At 40.3% G+C, this 26269-nt stretch overlaps 1 protein-coding gene across 1 annotated transcript in view; it reads left to right on the top strand.

Moving 5' to 3' along the window:
• Nucleotides 1-26269, top strand: part of CCDC175 (coiled-coil domain containing 175) — a 75825-nt gene that overhangs the window by 4948 nt on the left and 44608 nt on the right. Inside the window, exons 4-8 of the mRNA XM_030855376.2 lie at nt 2781-2916; nt 5518-5746; nt 11951-12073; nt 21706-21815; nt 25330-25411. Coding sequence (XP_030711236.2) covers nt 2781-2916; nt 5518-5746; nt 11951-12073; nt 21706-21815; nt 25330-25411 — 680 coding nt within the window. The remainder of the gene's footprint in view (nt 1-2780; nt 2917-5517; nt 5747-11950; nt 12074-21705; nt 21816-25329; nt 25412-26269) is intronic.

The raw sequence follows: 26269 nt of genomic DNA, 5'->3' as shown, positions 1-26269 counted from the left end.
TTCAGACCATTTGCCCATCTTTTAATCAGGTTGTTTGTTTCATTGTGGGAATTCTTTATATATTCTGGATGTTAACCCCTTATCAGATATATGATTTGCAAGTATTTTTTCCCATTCCATGGGTTACCTTATCACTCTTGTTAATAATGACTTTTGTTGCACAGAAGTTTTTAATTTTGACATAGTCCAGTTTATCTATATTTTCATTTGTTGTCTGTGCTTTTTGTGTCATATCCAAGAAATTATGGCTAAATCCAACATTATGAAGGTTTCCCCTATGTTTTCTTCTAAGAGTTTTATAGTTTTAGCTCTGACATTTAGGTCTTTGATCCATTTTGAGTTAAATTTTGTATTTGCTGTAAGGTCAGGCTCCAACTTTATTTTTCCAGCTGCCAGGAGTGTTGGCTGAGGCTCACAGCTCAGTTCCTCTACAGGAATTGCCCTAGACAAAAGAGAAAAGCTTCACTTCAAGTTAGACTCCCTCCCCAGCTGCTGCTCACATTCAGTGATTGGTCACCAAGAGAGTACAAAGGTCTGCCTCCCTCGTTCCATGTGGAATAACTCTGAAGTGTCATCACAGCTCCAGCTCATCATCATTTAAACGCTCCACCCTTGCCCAACCCTTATGTCCTCAGAGGAGATGTTCCTCAGAGCTTTACACACAAATTTTAAGATTTGTTTCCCAGGGAGCCCAACCTAAAACAGTTGTCTAAATTTAAAAAAAAAAAAAAGATTTTTAAAGTAGATGTTCCCTTGCAGCTCCAAGTCTACGTTCATTGTCTGCTCTGTCATAAGGGAGCTGGGGCGCTGTAAATTTCCCCTTTTGCCAGCTGGCGCAATGTTAAGCTTTGTCAGTACAGAGCACTGAAGGGTTACTGGAGGAAAAAGGGGTTGTCTTCCTGTTCTAGTGTGCTCAGCTTGGCCGACTCTTGCAGTGCAGATAGCTTCTGCCAGTGGCGTGCAACAGTCCTTGGTGCCCAGAAGCTCCCTCCAGTATCCCCTGAGTGGCTTCATGGTAGATTGCTCCCTGTGAGGTAGGTACCCTGGCACCGTTTAGGTGGTTTTGCAGTGAGTTCTGAAGTACAGCAATTCCCTGTGGACCAGTCCCCCCAGTGCCCCCAGAAGCCATATTTCTAGTAAGTTCTGCCAGCGGAACATTTCACGAACTTCTTTGCCATCCAGTGAGCCACTGACCTCTTCAATGAGGTCTAGATCTCAGGTCTGGAGGTGCTGCTTCCTACAGCCCCTGTAGGGCTGCTCCTTGTACCTAGTATTCCTAAAGTCTTCAGAGTTCTCTTTACTTTCTTAGTATTCATTCCCTCATTACTCTACTTCTCTGCTACAGTTAATAATTCTTTATATTAAAATTTCCCTATTCAATATAAGATTTCTATCTCCCGATTAGACCCTGAGTGACATAGTTAGTTATAAAAGAATTTGCACAGTGTTCGTCTAGTTTGGCAGGGAAAATACAACAAACTCCTACATGCAGATAAACAATAAGACTTAATCTGTGCTCAAGGCAGAATTAAGAATGTTTTCGTTTTATTTTCTTTGGTTGCCTTTTTTTTTTTTTTTTTACTGTCCAGATTGGGTTACTTTTATAAGCAGGAAAAATATTTTAGAAGGAAAAAGAAATACCATGCTAGCTTGTAAGGTCCTTGATACACACTGAATACTTAGCCAAGTAAATTTAATTGACCTTGTGTTTTAAAGCTTCTCAGCTTGAAGTATCGTCCTTGGGTCAGTAGCATCAGCATCACCTGGGAGCTTGTTACAAAATGCAGAATCTCTAGGTCCACCTCTGACCTACTACATCAAAATCTGTATTTCAACAATATCCGCAGGTGATACACATGCATATTCAAGACATAAAGTTTGAAAAGCCCTGCTGCAATGAGCAATTTAACTGTAGCCTCCAAAAAAAGGATCCAACTCTCTCAGGGGAGCTACCAGCCAGTTTCTAGGGAATTCATTGCATAGAAATGGATGGCTCAGTATCCATTTCTAAACAGCAGTGTTCAAAAATTCATGCATTTTAACCATATATCTATCAAGCGCTGAGGTAATCCTTTGAAGTCTTATGTGATTACACTGATTTGTTATTTATTAATGAGTAATTAGTTCTTTAACACACTGGGTTCCCTTGAAAGCACAGCCAGAAGCAATGGCTTTTGCACTATTATTTTATTAGGACATACAATCCAAAGAGGAGGAGGGTGGGATAAGGAACCAAAGCAGGGAGAATGGAGAGCTAATATGGCGTGCAATATGATGTTGACTGCCGCTGACGGCAGGTAGTTGAGTATGAGAATACACCCTCAAGACACAGTGTTACCTCTTCTCAGGAACACCTAAGCAGTGACTCCTGTCTGCGATTGGTCCAATGCTTGCCACACCTCCCAAACTTTCAGTTACACATGCATGGGGGGTGTGAGTGTCTAAAGAAGTCCCATGGTAGAGGTGACAAGGACGTCCTAGACAGATAAGAAGTGGATAGGACAGGCAGGAATCAGGTGCTATCAGACTGTACCGCCTGAAATTGTGCAGAGCTCATAGAAAGCTGGTCACTGACCATAGCAGCAGCTGAAATAAGGGAAATAATTGATAGGTAAGATTGAGAGGGTCCAAAGGGATGATTAAGAGGTGTCTGATCCAAGAACATAATTAGAAGAATATTTCAAAGAAAGACATAATTTGTTTATTATTTGAAAAGTCAGTATCTACAATTGTGTAGTTTCTCAAATAACTGAATAACATTTCTTCCACTTACTTTTAAGAATGTGTCAGGGATGCCCGAAGATTAAATCTTGTTGAGATAAATCAATTACACATGAAAATTACGAAGATAAATGATGAAATAGAGTTTCTGAAGAAGAAAATACTTGATCTGAAAAAAATTAATAAAGCTTTGGGGTAGGTTTTTTCAGGGTTTTTTTTTTTTTTTTTTAGTATTTGAGGGAGTCAGGGGCTGGGGCTAAAGTGGGAAATCTTTCCTAAGGGATTGTCCTCTGGTCCGAACTGGTGCAGGGCAAGTTAAGAGGTGGAGATCACTTATAGAAGATGACTGGGCTGATGAGGGGTGTGCGATGGCTGCAGAGAGCTGGGAAGAGAGCAGAAACTCTTCTACCACCACAGCCAGGAGACCTGTAAAATTTAAGAGGGAACTCAGCTTCCCAGCAGCAACTACTCTGTGTCAATCACACAGTGCCTCGCACCCCACCTCCAAAGGTAGAAACACACAGTGGTTTTCATTTCATTTTTAGTAAAATTAAGTTTACAAACCTCAACCACCAAAGCAAGAAATTTTTCTGGGTATTGTGTTGCAAATATAATATCAAACCTCATATATTGTAGCTAGCTTAGTTCCTTAAAGACATTCAGTTATAACCTACTGGAGGGTTGAAAATGGGATTGGCCCTAGATTTTATCTTCAATTAAATGAGAGCTGACACCTGTTAGTTTCTTTTCTTTATTCCTCAGCTGTGTTGTTAGCACTTCCCCCTCTGTGGAAGAAGTGCTTTTCTCCATCTATAAAATGGAGATTACAAATCTTGTCTTAGTCCACGGAAGAAGAGATACTCTGAAAGAAAAAAAACAATAAAACCCTGAAGAATAACTCAGTACTACAAGTAATTCTCAAAAGTTGGAGTAAGAAATACTCAAAGAGCCCTCATCATAGTGAAAAAATCTTCTTGGGAAGCTAAAAGAATCAGAAGGTTGCTTGGTGCACAAGGTATCAAAGCATCAGGAGTTAGGTGGGGACCTCAAGGCCCAGGGACAGGTTCCCAAAGTAGGTCCTCAGAACACCTATTCTGGGAGATGCTCCATGAAAAAGAAAGTTCATGACCACGTAAGTTTGAGAAAGACTGCGTACTCTAACTCCTCTTAGGGATTCACGTGCAGATTTGTGCATGGTGCATGCTAGCCACGATCACAACTAGACTATCAATTTCTAAACTAATAACAAGGAAGATAACATCCAGGCTGGAATACTCATATCAACTGACCAGCACCATCACACCCCTGTAGACCAGTGATTCTTAAACTTGAGTGTACATCAGAATCACCTGGAACTCTTGTTAAATTACTGGGACCTCCACCCCAGATTTCTGATTTAGTAGGTCTGGGGAATGGGGGTAAGAATTTGAATTTCTAACAAGTTCCTAGATGCTGCTGTTGCTGCTGGTCCTGACCACACTTTGAGAATCACTGCTCTAGAGAAATCTTTATGGAAAGTCAAATTACAAATGAACATAATGTGGGTTGCCTGATGAGCTAGCATCATCAAGCTACAATCACTTATTGCATCCATTTTTCAAAGAAAGATGTATATCAAGGTGCCCACACTCTCTGACAAGTGATCCTCTCCTGGACACTCTTCAAAAACTGGACACAGTCCTTAGAAACTGGGGATGGGGATTTCCTTGGGTCCTACATTCCGTTTCTGAGAGCTTTCCCAACCCAGCACAATACACCTAGTCAGGTGTATTGATTTGACTTGTTTTGTTTTGCTTTGCTTCATTAAGGCCACTCAATCCTTAGTTTGCTTCATTCTTAGAAGCCTTCCTCTACTAAACCTACAAGGCACCCATTATCTGGCCCCATGTAGCCTGAGCTTCTCTTAATTGCCTTTCTGTGGTAGAGTTGACTTCTGGAAAATAAACTTACCAACAACCTGTTTCCACTTTCCTGAGCCTTTCACACAGTCCGCCTGAACTAGAGTGTTTAGCCTTGGAGATTAGAAAAAGAAAAAAGTCATTACATTGCAGGAGCTTTGAAAAAAGGAAAATAGAGAAATGTCACCAATTGTCCTTCCTCCAAATCTTTTATTGTTAGCCCTGGGGTAGATGTTTCTCACAGTCTTAAGGTGGGTGTGGCCAGCAATGGATATGTGAGGTTAACGTCTCCTCTTGAACTCAGATTTGGCTACAGCTGTGAGAAGATAAGTGGGTTCAAATTAGATTTCAAACACCCTCTGAGCAGTGAAGACAGACTCAGATCCCTCCTCGCCAACTCCTTTCCATCAGAGGAGGGTTAGCTTTCTTCTCCTGGGCCTTCTCTGCAGGGCAATGGCATCAGAAGGTGGCTAGAAGAGTGGTGGGATGTTTAGCTTTCCTTGGCTTAAACTGCATATCTCAGGATGATAAGGTAGCTATGGCAATGCTACGTATCAAACCATTTGTCCGGCCAGATTCCATTCACCTGTTCAAAACTGGTTTTGAATCATTGTATGTTTTAAACTAAAATATCCCATAGTTACTACCTGGTGTGTGAGAATGGGTGGGGTGAGGCAGGACCACAAGACACTTTTGCAGTGATAAAGAGTTACAAGGTTGACACTTGTGTTTCCTTCTGTCCTTCATCGCAACCAACTTTAGACAATCACAAATTCAACTCTAAAATAAGTATTCGTTAAATTTCCCTCTTTATGGTGGTTCCTCTCATCAAGCCGACTTTAAATTTCTTCCTGGAAAGCCATCCTTTTCATGCCAAGAACGATTCTTTTTCTCCTAGTGAACAGCAAGAGGAACTAGCGAGGCGTTATGAAAATTTTGTCCTGTCACTCAACCATGCGATGAAAGAAAAAGCCACTATCACTGTTTACATCAATGAGATTTATACCAAAGTTAACTCAGAGAAGAAAGAACTAGAATTGCAAAAACGATATATTCAAGAAGTAGAGGAGCAAATGGAAAGAGAAAAAGCAGAATATTTGGGAAAAAAACAAAAATTGAGTCAAGAGGTAAGTGGCATGATTTATTTTTTTAAAAAATACAGAATTGAGGGCAGGAAATGAGAAATAACTTATTTGTCCTTGAAGCTAGCAAGCATTCCTGTGGTATCTTCTGCAGGAATAGAGCAGAGGCTCAAGGACACTGGAGCCCGTGGGGAAGATGTTTGATTGTGTAGCGGCATCTGAGTTCATGGGAAAGAATATGAATGACAGGAGTGGTAACACTGGGGTGACCCCTTGCTTATATGCAGCACTGTAGGTACTAGGAATTTGCTTCTGTGTCACTTGGTTGTCTCTGCAGACAGGATGAGCCAGTTCAGCTCTGCCGGAACTGATGCCAAAACCCGAACTCTGTGCACCGTCACCACATTGAGTCTCAGAGTTTTGGGTGAAGTAGAAAAGAATAGCTTTATTGCTTTGCCGAGAAAGGGGGGCCACAGCGGGTTAATGCTCTCAAAACTGTGTGTCCCCAGCCTGGGTGGGTGGGTGGGTTGTGAGGGGAAGGGTTGCTGATAAGTATCAGGGCGCGTGTGGGGCCTGCATCCCTTCAACCCAGAGATCATCTGGAATCTGGTGGTCTGGTGATGGCTTCTGCGGTTCTCAAGGTTATCGAACTGTGACCTTCTCTCTGGAATGAAGAGCGCTTCGACAGGTAGTTAGCATCTTCCGTTTGGTGTGGGTTTTAATGCTGTAGAAGAGCTCAGAGATATTGTTGTGTGTGTCCCTTGAGGAGGAACCAGGACCCTGCCCCTAGGCTACACTATTGTTTCCTCACTGCTCCTCCCTTGTCTCTGGATCCCCTCCCTTCCCTGATTAGCAACTGTTTAAACCTGCTCTTTGGAACTCAGGGAAGGTCATGGAGGCTGACTAAAGTGTATTTCCTACAAACAAGAAACAGGGGACAGGGAAAGACTTTTGTGCCCGGGAGCCCCAGAGTGTACTGCTTGGTTTCAGAACTTGTGCCTCTTACTGAATGAATCCAAGAGGAGAGGCCTGCAGAGGGTCTAGGCAGAGCCAAGGGCCCTGTCGACTGAAAAGAAAAAAAAAAGTGCAACCTAGAAGTTGTGAATTATGTTGTATTTTAGGACCTTACTGAGGACTGTAGCCTGGGAAGGCAGCCTCTCAGATAGTTCTGAGGAATTGTTCCAAAGAGGTAATGGAGGAGCCAGGATATGTAGAAGTTTTTGCTGGGGGAAAAAACAGATAGTCCAACATCAAAAGATTATTGCTAATCACAAAAAGAGGCATCTCAAGGTAATGATTTTAGTGCTTTTCTCTGTATGGGAAGATGCAAGAGTCTGGGCTCATTGAAATCATTCCTTTGATACCGTCTTAACTACCTAGGGTCAGTATCCTGTTTTTCTCCATCCTGAAGCCCCTCAGGGCACACCATCAGGCTGAGGCTGCGCAGTGGCTGATGGCTTGATGGTGAGTAACATTCGTTGTTTACTGAAATGGCAGGCCACATTTTTTTGTTCACAGCCCCAACAGAGAAGGGTATTTTGAGACCAGCAATTTTGTGAGGGTCAGTGGAGATAGCTACTGCATCCTGAATTCTAAATAATTCACCCTCAGAATGGCTTCTGATTGATTCCTCTTTGTTCTGCTTCCGGTTGCCCCAGGGGAAGCAGGGCTATCTCCGTGCTAGGTGTTCCTAGCAGCAGCCTTCTTTTCCTCCATGCAGTGAGGGCCTAGCCCAGGATGGAAATTGCTGTTGAGCTCCTGGTGCTGCCCTCTGCATCATGGGAACTGGCATAACTATAATGCAGGAAATTGGACCTGGGCTTGCAACCCTGCCATATTAAATATGCATAAAGATATATATATATGTATAAAGAAAGAAAGAAAAGAACATTTATTAAATTGCACTTCTTGAGTCTTAATTAAAATTTAGTAGAATACAATCTGGCAGTGATCAACATTTTGATGCAAGAGAGAGAAATATCACTCCCTGGGAAGTGCAGGTCCCTGGGACAGACTGCCAAGTGAGGGTGCTTGGCTTCGCAAAGAATTCAAGAGTGAGACAAAGTAAAGGGAAAGCAAGTTTATTTAGCGAGATACACATTCCTTAGGCAGAATGCCGACCTGTCTCAGAAAGCGAGAGTGGCCTCAGGGTGTGCGGGTGGTTAGTTTTTATGGGCTGAGTAATTTTATACGATCACAAGTGGGAGGAATATTCTATTGCAATATTTTGGGGAAGGGGGTGAGGATTTCCAGGAATTGGGCCACTTCCCTCTTTCTGGCCTTTTATGGTCAGCCTGGGAACTGTCACGGTGCCTGTGGGTATGTCATTTAGCATATGCTAATGTATTACAATGAGTGTATAATGAGGCTTAAGGTCTACTGGAAGTCTTCCACCATCCTGGGCCTATTGATTCTAACAAGTTTTTTTTTTTTTTTTTTTTGGCTGCACTGGGTCTTCGTTGCTACGCTCGGGGCTTTCTCTAGTTGTGGTGAGCAGGGGCTACTCTTCATTGCAGTGTGTGTGCTTCTCATTGCCGTGGTTTCTCTTGTTGTGGAGCACGGGCTCTAAGCGCTCGGGTTTCAGTAGTTGTGGCATGTGGGCTCAGTAGTTCTGGTGCACGGATTTAGTTGCTCCGCGGCATGTGGGATCTTCCCGGACCAGGGCTCGAACCGGTGTCCCCTGCGTTGGCAGGGGAAGCCCCTAACCAGTTTTTAGAGTATCCTGTTTTTCTCCAACAGCTTTGTCCCCTTCCTCATTCTTTTAATGGTTTTGCCCTGCCCTCTCCCTTCGTCTCAATTTGGTTCTTGGGATGATTGGTTTCATGATAAGACTATTCATAAGTTCCAGTCAGGTCTGAGAGTCTCTATCCTTTAAAGTGCCCCTGGCTTCAGAAACAGTTTTACACTAAAACCATGGATTATTTTTCTTAAGTATAGACAGTTCAGCCCTAGTCATCCTCAGAACAGGCACTTTGTGAAGCCGCTGGCAAAGAGTCCCTTGGGCAGTCTGCAGCCACTAAACAGAATTTGTAAAAGTTGAGTTCCCTGGACCTTTTCCGGGGATGAAGGCAGCTGTTAGCCTGCATTGCAGTAGTGGAGTCAACTGAAATTCCTGACTCTTATCATTGGACTAGACCTTGCTTGGATTTTTTGTTATTGCAATGAAATAGTCAGGACAACAAGGACCTAAAGGGGTTTTCCTGTTTTCATTCTCTACCCACAACAATGATGAGAGGACTTCATTTCACCCACTGTTTCCAGCCCTCTGCTGGACTTTCTCTATGAGCAGTCTGGAAGCCCCACACTGGAGGGATTCACTGAAGTTATAGGGGCAGAAAGTGGGATGTGTCTGCATGGACACAGGGGAGGGACGATGTGCAGGGCAGTATAGGTTAGGAGTGGGGAGAGCCTTGTCCCTTGTCTTTACTTCCCCAGGGGCTGAAACAATGGTCAGTAGTGGCATGGGATCTGAGCTTTGCCCACCAAAAGGAAGGCTCCACCAGGCAGGGATTTTGTCTGGCTTTTTTCATTGCTAAATTCTAGCATCAGGATCAGTGCCTCTCGCATGTTGTAGGCACTCTATAATATCACTGTATTGAATGATTGAGTTTCTAACTTCATTTTAAGCTCTAAAGGGAAGTTTCTACCCTCCCCAACCCCTTCCTATTCTTTAATATAAATGTTAAAAGGAAGGAAGCCCAGAGGGGCTTCAAATTGAGAATTTGAGAACATGATAGGTTCTCCTTCCTTTTGTGAATAGTGTTTCTCAGGGATCCACAAACTTTTTCTGAAAGGGGCCAGAGAGTAATAGGGCTTTGTGGACCATATACAGTCTCTGTCACAACTACTCAACTCTGCCGTTTTAGCACAGAGAAGCCAAGAGCACTACCTAAATAAATGAATGTGGCTTCACAAAAACAGGTGGAGGCTGGATTTGGCCTACAGGTAGTAGTTTGCCTACCCCTGGTCTATCTCCCTGGAAAAGGGTTAGGATACTTTCAGATGCAAATAGCAGAAGCCCTGACTCAAACTGACTTAAATAGTAAGGACGTTTATTATCTTACACAGTAGGAATTCCCAAGGTTGGGCAGGCTGCAGGACTAGCTAATTCAGTAGCTCATCCCTCCTCCATCTTTCATCTTAAGGCTGGTTTCCCTCTTCATCACAAGACGGCTGCCAGTGACAACTGGACTATGTTTCCTTTCTCAAGTAGAAAGAAGAAAACCTTTCCCAACCAAGGACATAAGTTTCTTGCTATGTCTGATCCGGCCAGGTTAAGACAGTGCCCACCCCAGAACAATAGTGGATCCTAAGGGAAAACGTGTACTAGTGGGCTAGACCAACTGGGAGTGGATATTAAGGACTCAACCACTAATGCTCACTAAATGCACATCATATGCCATAGTAACAGCCTGTTAATTCCCTTTGTTTCCAATGAGAAAGGAAAAGCTGTTTACAGCTGTCAGAGTCTTCAAACCGTAAGTTCTCTTCTAACACAAAAGAGTTTTTGCTAATATTACTTCTATAATTGCAAGACCCAAGACCTTGGGAGAAGGCTTAGGCCAAAGTATGAGCACAGAATTTCAATTTTCAACAAAATTTATTATCACCAAGTTTCATTTTAATGCACCTGTGCCCTAGTGCAGAGATAACTGATAATGATCACATTCATTCAGAGTAACCACTTTGGGTGAATTGGCTGGTGGCTTTGATGGAAAGCCACACAAACATGTTTTCATAACTCTTTAATACAGAGTTAAATATACTTTCTCTGGCCTTACTATTCAGTTACCTTTTTCTTCATAATTCATTTTGCCAGACAAATCCATGATGTGTCTGATTTTGATAAGGTGACTCATTTCAATAGGATCTGACAGGTAATCACAATATGTTTAATCATAGGAAAACTGTTATTTAATCTGTTAGTGAAAATAATCAATAATCAATCTGTAACAAGAATAGAAGAGTTTTTTATTTGAGCCAAACTAAGGACTAGCTCAGAAGCCATCTTCCCAGATTACTCTGAGAAGCTGCTCCAGAGAAGCATGGTTTTCAGTATAGTTTTTTTTTTTTTTGCAGTACACGGGCCTCTCACTGTTGTGGCCTCTCCCGTTGCAGAGCACAGGCTCTGGACACAAAGGCTCAGCGGCCATGGCTCACGGGCCTAGTCGCTCCACGTTCCTATATCTCAATATGTGAAAATTTCTTTTATCAATCCCCAACAGATCAGTGACCCCCTCAATGGGTCCTTTGCCCAGTGTTGCAAATGCCAATCAAACGAGACTGGGTTCAAGATCAGAAACTCGAATCATTGATCAAGGAGTGGAGAAGGGAGAGCTTGTGCTCTAAAAGCACCATCTCCCTGAAGGGAGGGGAATAAGGGAATTTTAAGGATTAGGAGGCGGTGGTCATCAGGGCTCTAGGAAGGGGGCAGAGATTTACAGAGGCAGCCAGAGCAGCTAGGGCATGCACAGTCTTCCATGCTTCCTCGCACAGGGCATGAATTGTGCCTAGCAGAGTATAAATGCCCCCTTTGGGCAGAGATCTTAACATGGTAATGAAGCAAAGGTAACTTTCTGACACCTCTAGGCCTCATCTGCGCAGGCAGAGCACTCCTGTGGTCAAGTCACAGTCAGTTCAGGGCATTTGACCACTGAATATCTCTTAAGACACAGCTGCAAAACATTTCTACCAAATACTGGGCGCTTTTGAAACAAGCCCAGGTAAATGGAGATAAGGATCCTTTAGCTCTCAGGGGCTGGTATGGATGACAAAATGGTAAGTTGTTTAGGATTGTGAGCTGCCCTATCTTCAGTGATTTTGTTTTTGGTCTGTTTTACTTCTCATGAAATAACGTGAATTTAGATTTCCAAACAATTCTTAATTCCTTCCTTTGACTCTTCTGATGTGCTTAGCGCACAGTAAATCTGGTAACAATTGCTATGATGTTTTACTAGTAAATTTTACAATGGCAGTTGCCTTTATAATTTGCTGTTAATGATCATTGTTTCATTGTTCCTCTAAATTTACTAGTTCAACATTTTATAATTACAGTTTGATCCTGTGATTTATTATTTTTCCTCTGATGCTTCAAACTAAGCAAACCTGGTTTTTTTAATTTGATAATATACTTAGATTGAATATGGTATACTTAAATATGAATTAGGTTGACAAAATTTAAAAAAAGATTTCCTAAACTGTGTTGTCCTCTTAAGCTTTTTGATTTGTTTATTATGTTTGTCACTACAGATTGATGAATATAAAAAACTCTGTGAACTAAAGAGAAAGGAGACTTACAAAAAGAAGAAAGAATTGGATACATTAAGGCTTAAAATGACAAAAATGAGAGAAACCCTTGCTGCCAGCAGAGTGGTAAGAAAGCATAAACTATGTTTCTTCAAGCACGACCCCAAGCACCTCAATATACACTGCCTTGAATACAACTAATAGCAGGTGGTTTAAAAAAGGAGCTGATATTAATTAATCTTCATGCCATTCGGGGGAGAATGTTTTCGGCATGTTAATCTTTTCTGACATTTAAAGTGTTATAGGGCAATTGTGTTTTCTTCTTTAGGAATATGATGGAAAGAAGGAAGTTTGGAATGCTTAGGTACACATTGCATTTGATGGGCCAAAATACTGTAAAAATGTTTTTTAAAAAATACATACAGAACTGACCAAATGGATATAGAATCATATGTAATGTTTGTGTGAGATTGCTTTATTTTACATAACAAAGTGAATAAACATGGGCAGATTCCTTAATTCTGAATGTGTGATAATAAAACAGAATTTAGGCTCTCCATTTATATTGAGTACACTAATATGGAAAGGAGACTATTTGTCTCTTTGAGTTAGAAAATACTTCAGAGCTCTGTACTTCTATTTTTCTTTTGTTGTTGTTGTTGCTAATTTTTATTTTATTTTATTTTTCTTTTTCTCCCTCCCTCCCACCCTCCCTATCGCACCCCTCCAGGCGGTCACAAAGCACCGAGCTGATCTCCCTGTGCTATGCGGCTGCTTCCCACTAGCTATCTACCTTATGTTTGGTAGTGTATATATGTCCATGCCTCTCTCTCGCTTTGTCACAGTTTACCCTTCCCCCTCCCCATATCCTCAAGTCCATTCTCTAGTAAGTCTGTGTCTTTATTCCTGTTTCACCCCTAGGTTTTTCATGACATTTTTTTTTCTTAAATTCCATATATATGTGTTAGCATACGGTATTTGTCTCTCTCTTTCTGACTTACTTCACTCTGTATGACAGACTCTAGGTCTATCCACCTCATTACAAATAGCTCAATTTCGTTTTGTTTTATGGCTGAGTAATATTCCATTGTATATATGTGCCACATCTTCTTTATTAATTCCTACGATGATGGACACTTAGGTTGTTTCCATCTCCGGTCTATTGTAAATAGTGCTGCAATGAACATTTTGGTACATGACTCTTTTTGAATTATGGTTTTCTCAGGGTATATGCCCAGTAGTGGGATTGCTGGGTCATATGGTAGTTCTATTTGTAGTTTTTTAAGGAACCTCCATACTGTTCTCCACAGTGGCTGTATCAATTTACATTCCCACCAACAGTGTAAGAGGGTTCCCTTTTCTCCACACCCTCTCCAGCATTTATTGTTTCTAGATTTTTTGGTGATGGCCATTCTGACTGGTGTGAGATGATATCTCATTGTAGTTTTGATTTGCATTTCTCTAATGATTAGTGATGTTGAGCATTCTTTCATGTGTTTGTTGGCAGTCTGTATATCTTCTTTGGAGAAATGTCTACTTAGGTCTTCTGCCCATTTTTGGATTGGGTTGTTTGTTCTTTTGTTATTAAGCTGCATGAGCTGCTTATAAATTTTGGAGATTAATCCTTTGTCAGTTGCTTCATTTACAAATATTTTCTCCCATTCTGAGGGTTGTCTTTTGATCTTGTTTATGGTTTCCTTTGCTGCGCAAAAGCTTTTAAGTTTCATGAGGTCCCATTTGTTTATGTTTGTTTTTATTTCCATTTCTCTAGGAGGTGGGTCAAAAAGGACCTTGCTGTGATTTATGTCATAGAGTGTCCTGCCTGCCTATGTTTTCCTCTAAGAGTTTGATAGTTTCTGGCCTTACATTTAGGTCTTTAATCCATTTTGAGCTTATTTTTGTGTATGGTGTTAGGGAGTGATCTAATCTCATACGTTTACATGTAGCTGTCCAGTTTTCCCAGCACCACTTATTGAAGAGGCTGTCCTTTCTCCACTGTACATTCCTGCCTCCTTTATCAAAGATAAGGTGACCATATGTGCGTGGGTTTATCTCTGGGCTTTCTATCCTGTTCCGTTGATCTATATTTCTGTTTTTGTGCCAGTACCATACTGTCTTCATTACTGTAGCTTTGTAGTATAGTCTGAAGTCAGGAAGCCTGATTCCTCCAGCTCCGTTTTTCGTTCTCAAGACTGCTTTGGCTATTCGGGCTCTTTTGTGTTTCCATAAAAATTGTGAAATTTTTTGTTCTAGTTCTGTGAAAAATGCCAGTGGTAGTTTGATAGGGATTGCATTGAATCTATAGATTGCTTTGGGTAGTAGAATCATTTTCACAATGCTGATTCTCCCAATCCAAGAACATGGTATATCTCTCCATCTATGTATCATCTTTAATTTCTTTCATCACTGTTTTATAATTTTCTGCATACAGGTCTTTTGTCTCCTTAGGTAGGTTTATTCCTAGATATTTTATTCTTTTTGTTGCAATGGTTAATGGGAGTGTTTTCTTGATTTCACTTTCAGATTTTTCATCCTTAGTGTATAGGAATGCCAGAGATTTCTGTGCATTAATTTTGTATCCTGCTACTTTACCAAATTCATTGATTAGCTCTAGTAGTTTTCTGGTAGCATCTTTAGGATTCTCTATGTATAGTATCATGTCATCCGCAAATAGTGACAGCTTTACTTCTTCTTTTCCGATTTGGATTCCTTTTATTTCCTTTTCTTCTCTGATTGCTGTGGCTAAAACTTCCAGAACTATGTTGAATAATAGTGGTGAGAGTGGGCAACCTTGTCTTTTTCCTGATCTTAGTGGAAATGCTTTCAGTTTTTCACCATTGAGGATGATGTTGGCTGTGGGTTTGTCATATATGGCCTTTGTTATGTTGAGGAAAGTTCCCTCTATGCCTACTTTCTGCAGGGTTTTTATCATAAATGGGTGTTGAATTTTGTCAGAAGCTTTCTCTGCATCTATTGAGATGATCATGTGGTTTTTCTCCTTCAGTTTGTTAATATGGTGTATCACGTTGATTGATTTACGTATATTGAAGAATCCTTGCATTCCTGGAATAAACCCCACTTGATCATGGTGTATGATCCTTTTAATGTGCTGTTGGATTCTGTTTGCTAGTATTTTGTTGAGGATTTTTGCATCTGTGTTCATCAGTGATATTGGCCTGTAGTTTTCTTTCTTTGTGACATCCTTTGGTTTTGGTATCAGGGTGATGGTGGCCTCGCAGAATGAGTTTGGGAGTGTTCCTCCCTCTGCTATATTTTGGAAGAGTTTGGGAAGGATAGGTGATAGCTCTTCTGTAAATGTTTGATAGAATTCGCCTGTGAAGCCATCTGGTCCTGGGCTTTTGCTTGTTGGAAGATTTTTAATCACAGTTTCAATTTCAGTGCTTGTGATTGGTCTGTTCATATTTTCTATTTCTTCCTGATTCAGTCTTGGCAGGTTGTGCCTTTCTAAGAATTTGTCCATTTCTTCCAGGTTGTCCATTTTATTGGCATAGAGTTGCTTGTAGTAATCTCTCATGATCTTTTGTATTTCTGCAGTGTCAGTTGTTACTTCTCCTTTTTCATTTCTAATTCTATTGATTTCAGTCTTCTCCCTTTTTTTCTTGATGAGTCTGGCTAATGGTTTATCAATTTTGTTTATCCTTTCAAAGAACCAGCTTTTAGTTTTATTGATCTTTGCTATCGTTTCCTTCATTTCTTTTTCATTTATTTCTGATCTGATTTTTATGATTTCTTTCCTTTTGCTAACTTTGGGGTTTTTTGGTTCTTCTTTCTCTAATTGCTTTAGGTGCAAGGTTAGGTTGTTTATTCGAGATGTTTCCTGTTTCTTAAGGTAGGATTGTATTGCTATAAACTTCCCTCTTAGAACTGCTTTTGCTGCATCCCATTTATTTTGAGTTGTCATGTCTCCATTGTCATTTGTCTCTAGGTATTTTTTGATTTTCTCTTTGATTTCTTCAGTGATCACTTCATTATTAAGTAGTGTATTGTTTAGCCTCCATGTGTTTGTATTTTTTACAGATCTTTTCATGTAATTCACATCTAGTCTCATAGCGTTGTGGTCGGAAAAGATACTTGATACAATTTCAATTTTCTTAAATATACCAAGGCTTGATTTGTGACCCAAGGTATGATCTATCATGGAGAATGTTCCATGAGCACTTGAGAAAAATGTGTATTCTGTTGTTTTTGGATGGAATGTCCTATAAATATCAATTAAGTCCATCTTGTTTAATGTATCATTTAAAGCTTGTGTTTCCTTATTTATTTTCATTTTGGATGATCTGTCTGTTGGTGAAAGTGGGGTGTTAAAGTCCCCTACTATGAATGTGTTACTGTCGATTTCCCCTTTTATGGCTGTTAGTATTTGCCTTATGTATTGAGGTGCTCCTATGTTGGGTGCATAAATATTTACAATTGTTATATCTTCTTCTTGGATCGATCCCTTGATCATTATGTAGTGTCCTTCTTTGTCTCTTCTAATAGTCTTTATTTTAAAGTCTATTTTGTCTGATATGAGAATTGCTACTCCAGCTTTCTTTTGGTTTCCATTTGCATGAAATACCTTTTTCTATCCCCTTACTTTCAGTCTGTATGTGTCTCTAGGTCTGAAGTGGGTCTCTTGTAGACAGCAACTATATGTGTCTTGTTTTTGTATCCATTCAGCCAATCTGCGTCTTTTGGTGGGAGCATTTAGTCCATTTTCATTTAAGGTAATTATCGATATATATGTTTCCATTCCCATTTTCTTAATTGTTTTGGGTTCGTTATTGTAGGTCTTTTCCTTCTCTTGTGTTTCTTGCCTAGAGAAGTTCCTTTAGCAGTTGTTGTAGAGCTGGTTTGGTGGTGATGAACTCTCTCAGCTTTTGCTTTTCTGTAAAGGTTTTAATTTCTCCATCAAATCTGAATGAGATCCTTGCTTGGTAGAGTAATCTTGGTTGCAGGTTTTTCTCCTTCAACACTTTCAATATGTCCTGCCACTCCCTTCTGGCTTGCAGAGTTTCTGCTGAAAGATCAGCTGTTAACCTTATGGGGATTCCCTTGTGTGTTATTTGTTGTTTTTCCCTTGCTGCTTTTAATATGCTTTCTTTGTATTTAGTTTTTGACAGTTTGATTAATATGTGTCTTGGCGTATTTCTCCTTGGATTTATCCTGTATGGGACTCTCTGTGCTTCCTGGACTTGATTAACTATTTCCTTTCCCATATTAGGGAAGTTTTCAACTATAATCTCTTCAAATATTTTCTCAGTCCCTTTCTTTTTCTCTTCTTCTTCTGGAACCCCTATAATTCGAATGTTGGTGCGTTTAATGTTGTTCCAGAGGTCTCTGAGACTGTCCTCAGTTCTTTTCATTCTTTTTTCTTTATTCTGCTCTGCAGTAGTTATTTCCCCTATTTTATCTTCCAGATCACTTATCCGTTCTTCTGCCTCAGTTATTCTGCTATTGATCCCATCTAGAGTATTTTTCATTTCATTTATTGTGTTGTTCATCATTGTTTGTTTCATCTTTAGTTCTTCTAGGTCCTTGTTAAATGTTTCTTGCATTTTGTCTATTCTGTTTCCAAGATTTTGGATCATCTTTACTATCATTATTCTGAATTCTTTTTCAGGTAGACTGCCTATTTCCTCTTCATTTGTTAGGTCTGGTGGGTTTTTATCTTGCTCCTTCATCTGCTGTGTGTTTTTCTGTCTTTTCATTTTGCTTATCTTACTGTGTTTGGGGTCTCCTTTTTGCAGGCTGAAGGTTCGTAGTTCCTGTTGTTTTTAGTGTCTGTCCCCAGTGGCTAAGGTTGGTTCAGTGGGTTGTGTAGGCTTCCTGGTGGAGGGTATTAGTGCCTGTGTTTTGGTGGATGAGGCTGGATCTTGTCTTTCTGGTGGGCAGGTCCACGTCTGGTGGTGTGTTTTGGGGTGTCTGTAGACTTATTATGATTTGGGGCAGCCTCTTTGCTAATGGGTGGGGTTGTGTTCCTGTCTTGCTAGTTGTTTGGCATAGGATGTCCAGCACTGTAGCTTGCTGGTCGTTGAGTGAAGCTGGGTGCTGGCGTTGAGATGGAGATCTCTGGGAGATTTTAGTTGTTTGCTATTATGTGCAGCTGGGAGGCGTCTTGTGGACCAGTGTCCTGAAGTTGGCTCTCCCACCTCAGAGGCACAGCACTAAGTCCTGGCTGCAGCACCAAGAGCCTTTCATCCACACGGCTCCTTAATTTGGGATGATTCGTTGTCTATTCATGTATTCCACAGATGCAGGGTACATCAAGTTGATTGTGGAGGTTTAATCCGCTGCTTCTGAGGCTGCCGGGAGAGATTTCCCTTTCTCTTCTTTGTTCTCACAGCTTCCAGGGGCTTAGCTTTGGATTTGGCCCCGCCTGTGCGTGTAGGTCGCCGGAGGGCGTCTGTTCTTTGCTCAGACAGGACGGGGTTAAAGGAGCCGCTGATTCGGAGGCTCTGGCTCACTCAGGCCGGGGGGTAGGGAGGGTCACGGAGTGCAGGACGTTGCACCAGCCTGAGGCGCGCCGTGCGTTCTCCCCGGGGGAGTTGTCCCTGGATCCCGGGACCCTGGCAGTGGCGGGCTGCACAGGCTCCCCGGAAGGGGGGTGTGGATAGTGACCTGTCTTCGCACACAGGCTTCTTGCTGGCGGCAGCAGCGGCCTTTGCGTCTCATGTCTGTCTCTGGGGTCCGCACTTTTAGCCGCGGCTCCCGCCCGTCTCTGCAGCTCCTTTAAGCAGCGTTCTTAATCCCCTCTCCTCGTGCACCAGGAAATAAAGAGGGAAGAAAAAGTCTCTTGCCTCTTCGGCAGGTCCAGACTTTTCCCCGGACTCCCTCCCGGCTAGCCGCGCGGTGCACTAACGCCCTGCAGGCTGTGTTCACGCCGCCAACCCCAGTCCTCTCCCGGCGCTCCGACTGAAGCCGGAGCCTCAGCTGCCAGCCCCGCCCGCCCCGGCGGGTGAGCAGACAAGCCTCTCGGCTGGTGAGTGGCGGTTGGCCCTGATCCTCTGTGCTGGAATCTCACCGCTTTGCCCTCCGCACCCCTGTTGCTGTGCTCTCCTCCGCGGCCCCGAAGCTCCCCCGCTCCGCCACCCGCTGTCTCCGCCCGCGAAGGGGCTTCCTAGTGTGTGGACACTTTTCTTCCTTCACAGCTCCCTCCCACTGGTGCAGGACCCGTCCCTATCCTTTTGTCTCTATTTTTTTCTTTTGCCCTACCCAGGTACGTGGGGGGTTTCTTGCCTTTTGGGAGGTCTGAGGTCTTCTGCCAGCGTTCAGTAGGTGTTCTGTAGGAGTTGTTCCACGTGTAGATGTGTGTACTTCTATTTTTAAAAATTAACAACATCGAGTGAAAGCCAGTATTGTGATAAATATTTTGTGAGGATTACCCTCATTTTAAAGATAAGAAAACTGAAGCTTATGCAGTGACTATAATTGAAGAGGTTAATGTTAATACTACTTCTACGTTAATTAAAACAAACACCTGTTAATCTATCACAGTTGAATTAATGAGTCTAGCGTATTTCTTCTATTTGTGTTGAGAATTACATGTAAAACTATGTGGGGCAACAGTAATACTAAAACATCGCATTGCTTATCAGAGTCTTCAGTTAATTCCATTATATCAATACTATTTATAGTGTGATTTTGACCATTATAGTTACAATATATCTATTATGACATCCAATTACAAAACATTAGTAAAATCAAAAACTTCCCCCAGATATGTGCGTTTAAAAAGGTGATTATCTGTTTCTTCATATATCAACATAGTAAGGAAGCATGAGTCAGGCTAGGCTCAAAGGAGAACACGGGGATTGTATAAAACAGATCTTATCGGCACGCCTAAGCTCATATCCCCAGTTGGGGCCTCATAAATTATGCCAAGCACACCACCTGGTTTGGAAAAATGAAGTATATGTTCCTTAACCTGTTCTTCAAAGATCTCTAAAGACAAATAAGGCTTGAGGTGGCAGGGGTAAACTCAGCTCCAGTGTCATTCTCTTCCTCCCCCCAATCCAGCGCCCCACCCCACCTTACCAGTGGAGAATTGTGTTTAAAGCACGAACTTCAGTATCACAGAGACCTGAGTTCAAGTCTTGGCTTTACCAACCCGAAGTTTCCTCACCTATAATATGGTGGTAATAATATTACCTATTTCAAAGGGCTTTTGTGGAGATAGAATGAGGTCATGCCTATAAGGCTTTTAGCTGAGTGTTTTGTATTTGGTAAAGTTTGTTGTTGTTATTGCCTGAGATTAGAAAACAACATTTTGGCTATGGACTTGAGACTACAGGGAATTTCAGGTTCATCTTCATGTGGTGCTTTTAGTTTAGAAAACTCTGCAGCCAGGTCAAACTGGTGTGATGCTGGCAGAAAAGAATAATGATGTGTGATTCTCAAGGTGCCCTACATGTCCAGGGCGGGGAGGATCGAGGGCTAGAGGTTATGGATGTCAGGCAGGACGGGCCTTCAGTGTATAGTCACTAATCCTGATTATTGGTCAGAGTTCTTTGGACATTCTGCTAATTTTTGATGGCATATCTAGGATTTCAGACTCCTGTTAACTCTGGAACTACTTATAGCCCACAAGTTCAGTCATATGAGTGCTTTAGAGGAAAAAAAATAGTTTGGGGAGCTTTCACCCACCTGTCTCACCTGGCATGACTGAAAGAACCTCTATACCCCCAACAGGTGTTTTTCTGACCCCACACTGATGTGCAGGGTTAGGTGGCTCTAAATAATCTGTCCATGGTAGCTCTATGCCAGAGAGCAAAGGAATTTGTTTGATCAGCTTTTCTCTCAGCTCCACTTTCCCTCACAAGCTGAAATGAAGACCCAAGCTCTGATAAGTTTGCTTTCCCTTTTCTTTATTCCAAAACTGTGTTGTAAAAATATGTTCACTATGAATTTTCTCCATCCGTATTTCCTTTTTAATCATGCTAACATTTTTTCATAGTACCCAATTTTTCCATTTCTAAATTACTGATTAAATATTAAGAAAAAAATCTTTGCAACATGGACATAGCTATCAACTAAGGTGAAAGACCCAATTTGTTTTGACTTTTCTTTTTATAATACTCATTCTAGTATCCTGGAATAACATGTTGAAAATAATTATGAAAATGTATATTTAATTTTTTTAAATGGTAAGTCAAGATGAATTCATGTCTTGAAAACTGTTTTTATAGTTTTCACATTGCTATAATTGGTTTCTCTCCCTCCCAAATTTTGTTTGCTTTTCTGATGAATTCAGGATTATTTCTGTCTCAGTTTGTTTTATAAAGAAACAAGCAGTATAATGATTGCTTTATATATATATATTTTTTTAATTAATTAATTAATTTATTTACTTTTGGCTGCGTTGGGTCCTCGTTTCTGTGCGAGGGCTTTCTCCAGTTGCGGTGAGCAGGGGCCACTCTTCATCGTGGTGCGCGGGCCTCTGACTATCGCGGCCTCTTGTTGCGGAACACAGGCTCCAGACGCGCAGGCTCAGTAGTTGTGGCTCACGGGCCCAGCCGCTCCGCGGCACGTGGGATCTTCCCAGACCAGGGCTCAAACCCATGTCCCTTGCATCGGCAGGCAGATTCTCAACCACTGCGCCACCAGTGAAGCCCCTGATTGCTTTTTATTTTAACTAAAGGACACCCCCAGTGTAAAAGTTGAATGGATGATACATGAATATTTAGTGAATTGGACTTCTGTCATGAATCATTTGATGATGATGGAATGCCCCAATTTTACTGAATTTTCAACAGGTTCTTAGTGATCACAATTTAGAGATATCACAACTACAAGAATCAATAAGACATTGGGAACAACAGGTTGAAGACATGAAGAAATCCTGTAAGATCCTGGAGGATAAAATGTAAGTATAATACTTTATCTTTACAGAAGCACTTCTAGATGTTATGTTCCTTTCATTAAAAAAAAATTTATTTAATAGTAGATGAAAATTATTCTCTTATTTTACTAAAAGTTGTGTGATTGTCAGCTTTATAGAATCACCTCTTCATTTTGAAATTAAACAGTCTTTCAGATGATCAAGAGAAAAAAATTGAGGATGATGTGGTTAGTTTAGGAAAAGGGAGGGAATTTGGGGTGTGTACTATCCTTATTTCAGTTCCTTACTCCCTACAAATACGCGCCTGGAGGAAGGCACTGCCATAGGGCTACAACTCACCTAACCATGCTGCTACAGTTGTTGTTCTTAGTCAAGGGGGACTTGCAGCACTTATTGAGAAAATACAGGGAAGCCTCAAGGCAAAAACTTTTACCATGGAACTGAAACCAGAAACATAAGGAAATATTCCATCTGTCTCAAGGCCTAGTGTTTGCTTCCTTCTGCGATTCTCTCTTTATCTACATGCTGTGTTCTCTTCCTGGTGAGTCCGTGGCTAAGCATGGCCATTCCAAACCCTCTGAGTTTACCTGTCACAGATCCATCTATCTTTAGAGACTGACCAACAGATTCTCTCCCAGGAGAATTCCCAGATTTCCCATCAAAAGCTGTTTGGCTCAGCTCTGGATAGGAAGGTGGGGTCTTTTAATATAAACATGGCTTCTGGGCTTACCCCCAGGGTTTACTGACAGTTTAAAAGACAAATTATGGTCTGAGCAGATTCCGCAAAAGATAAGTAATTCCACATGTGGGATCCTGTTACAATATGGCTCATTTCTACATAGATTTGAATGTATTGGGATTAAAATTATGTCTTCTAAAATAACAACTGCACAGTACTATTCTACTCTATCATCAACAGTCCATAAAATATGCAATAATCCTTATACTCAGTACCAGATTTAAAATTGGAAAGCTCAAGTAATACAACAATTAAAAATCAGAATAAAAAATCTTTTTCTTTGAAAGTGATTCGATAATTTTAGTTGATATCTATTTCTTAAAAACTAGGCAAAGAATCATAGTGGAAAATATAGATTAGCTCTTAACTTATTTCTAGGAATTATGATTAAAAGCCTTGAAACACTGATAAAGTTTTATTTATAAGCAGACTTCATGTTAGCTAACTGGTTTTAAATGTATGTTCAAGATAAAAATGGGGATTCATTGATCTTTCATTTTAAATGGCTCATCTTTTTGTTTTCAGTCCCAGCCTTTCAAGGGTTTTCATGTGGAATCTCACTGAGGAAAAGTGCTTTTGATTAATTTGGTGATTGAGGATATAAGTTTCCCCCCCTTTTATTAATAAAACTTTACTTTTTCTTCTTTATAACTTGGCAAATTAAAAGAAAATTCTCTGTATTTTTATTTTGTCACTTAGTTCCTTTTCTCTATCTTTGGAGGTAGGGAGAGGCAGCTCAGTTCTTGTTTGGTGGATTTGAAGAATCAAACAGTGTTGTTTTATAATATTCTATAAGATTCTTTAAGAATAAATTATACAAGAAACAAATAATTTATATAACTCAACTTCCTATTAATCTATTAGTCTTAATTTCCCCCATCCCACCCACCATGAAATCGTTAACTTGCAAGCTCATTATCTATTTTGAGGTCAAAATATTGAGGGAAAGCAAAAATTACTCAACTCCAAGTTTAAATTCTATATGTGGACAGTTAAGGGTACCTCAAATTCTTCACAGATCCACAGGAGGCATTGCTAGTTTAATCCTTCTTCTTTGCTATTATTGATATCCAGCATGATGTATTTGCATAATAAAGGCAAATCAGTGCCTATCTTTCTAAATTGCTATGACATTTTTCGTCATTCAGCTGGTTATCAACATGTGGGAAGTGGGGAATTGGAAGCTAAATATTGTGTATAAATGACATCCAATTTGTGACCCAAAGTATATACTTACCATTATAGTGCAAGAGGCTATAAAAATTATAGATGCTTTTTAAAAAGGACTGACATGGTTTCAAAATTGTCAAGGTTACCAAAGATTTTCATCCTGCCAAATTTTAGTAATCTGATCTATTCCTCAAAGTTTTTAAATTCGTTATAGAATTTGACACAGATGTTCACTTCCATCTTCTTGATATACTTTCTTCACTTGGCTTCCCAAACTTCACATTCTCTTATTTCATTTACTACACTGCTTCTTCTCAGGACCCTTTACTTGTTCCAGTTCTTCTTTTTGTCTCTAAATTTAGGAGTTATCAGCCCTTCACTGTTCTCTATTCTCTATTCATACTCTCCATATGTGATTTCATTCAGTCTCATACTTTCTGTACCCCAGTGACTTCCATATCTATATATCCAACCCTGACCTCTAACTGCATATAGTCTACAGCTTATTTGACCTTTCCACTTGGAGGATATCTCAAATATACATGTCCTAAACAGAATTCTTAATTTCCCATCTCCTTGAAATAGCTCTTTCTTTAGTCTTCCATATCACTATTTACCTAGTTACTCCAGCCAAAAAACTAGGAGTCATCCACCATTCCTGTTTTCCTTGCTACCTAACCCTAACCCAGCTAACCAACTAACCTAACCCTAACCCAACTCTAACTCCAGCCAAATCCAAAGCATGTCCTGTTGCCTTCATCTTTAAAATATATCCTGAGTCCAGCTGTTTCTCACCAGCTTCACCACTACAACCTTAATCTGAGTCACCATTATCTCTTCTGGACCACTGCCATAGACTTCTACGTAGTCTATCTTCCTATACTATTGTCTTTCTCTACTAAGTAGCCAGAGTCATTTTTACAAGATGTGAATCAGTTCATGTCACTCCTTTCCTTAAAAAATCCTCCCCTGGTTCCCTTCAAAATAAAATCTGAACTTCTACCTTGTCCTCAAGACCCTATATGATCTGGGCTGTGTCTAACTCTCCAGCCTTCTCACACTCCTGTCTTCATCAAATATTCAATACACCAAGCTTGTTCCTATCTCAGGATATTATCACCTGCTGTTCCTTCTATATGAAAAGCTGTTCCTTAAGATCTTCAAATATCTGGCTCCTTCTCATCCTTCAGGTCTTTCACAAGTTATCCCAAGAGATGTTCCCTAATGACCTGTCTACAGTACCATCCTCACTCTCAGGATTTCTCTATCCTTTACCCTACTTTGTGATCTTTGGAGCATTTAACACTATCTGAAATATATATATATTTTTTGATAACTTTCTTATAGTCTGTCTACTCCACTAGAGTGTAATTTCCATGAGGGTAGAGACTTTGTGCTGTATCTCCCAGAGTGTAGGTGTTCAAAAATTGCTTCTTAAATTAATATATAAATAAATGAAATATTAATACATCAATTCAAAAGAGTAAAAATTTTGTTTATTTTAATGAATTGTAAATAAATATATTGTATAGGGAGATGGAGACTGGAAGTTTCTGATGTCATAAGTAAATGTGGCTTTGCTGGAAAACATGTCCTAATAGGAATTTATTTGGCTTCCTTTGTTCATAGGCTTTTCTTTAGGAATAACAAGGAAAAACTGGATGATGAATCTAATTTTGAAAAAAAAGAATTATTGCTGAAGATAAAACAGGTAGGAAGACAGAAATGATGGCTTTAAGATTATAATTAATTTTTAGTTAACATTTTAAGTATATGTGAAAAATGTGAAATTTTCCAAAAGTAGCATTTTCATTAACTAATAATAATCATGATCATTCACAGTAATTGATTTAAAGATTTGATCAGAAAACTGGAAGAGAATAGTGAAAATCACCTAAGCTGAGCAGAAAAAAGAATTTTTAAAAAATGAGGATAGTTTAAGAGACCTCTGGGACAACATCAGTGTATTAATATTCACATTATAGGGGTCCCAGAAAGAAGAGAGAGAGAAAGGGGCAGAGAACATAATTGAAGAAATAGTAGCTGAAAACTTCCCTAACCTGAGAAAGAAAACAGATCTAAGTCCAAGAAGCATAGAGATTCCCAAACAAGATGAACCCAAAGAGGACCACACCAAGACACATTGTAATTAAAATGGAAAAAATTAAAGATAAAGAATCTTAAAAGCAGCAAAGGAAAGGTGACTGGCTGTGTACAAGGGAACTCCAATAAAACTATCAGCTGACTTTTTAGCAGAAACTTTTTAGGTCAGAAAAAAGTGGCATGATATATTTAAAGTGATGAAAAGAAAAAAACCTACAACCAATACTCTACCTGGCAAGGCTATCATTCAGATTTCAATGAGAGATAAAGAGTTTTACAGACAAACAAAAGCTAAAAGAGTTCAGTAGTACTAAACCTACTTTACAAGAAACATAAAAGGGACTTCTCTAAATGGAAAAGAAAAGACCACAGCTAGAAATATGAAAATTATGAAAGGAAAAATCTCATTGGTAAAGGCAAACATAGAGTAAAGGTCAACTACTTATAAAAGCTAGTGGGAATGTCA

Source organism: Globicephala melas, chromosome 2 (assembly GCF_963455315.2).
Source record: "Globicephala melas chromosome 2, mGloMel1.2, whole genome shotgun sequence".
Lineage (NCBI taxonomy): Eukaryota > Metazoa > Chordata > Mammalia > Artiodactyla > Delphinidae > Globicephala > Globicephala melas.
The sequence above is the reverse complement of the archived record's forward strand: the minus strand, read 5'-3'. Positions and strand labels throughout refer to the sequence as shown.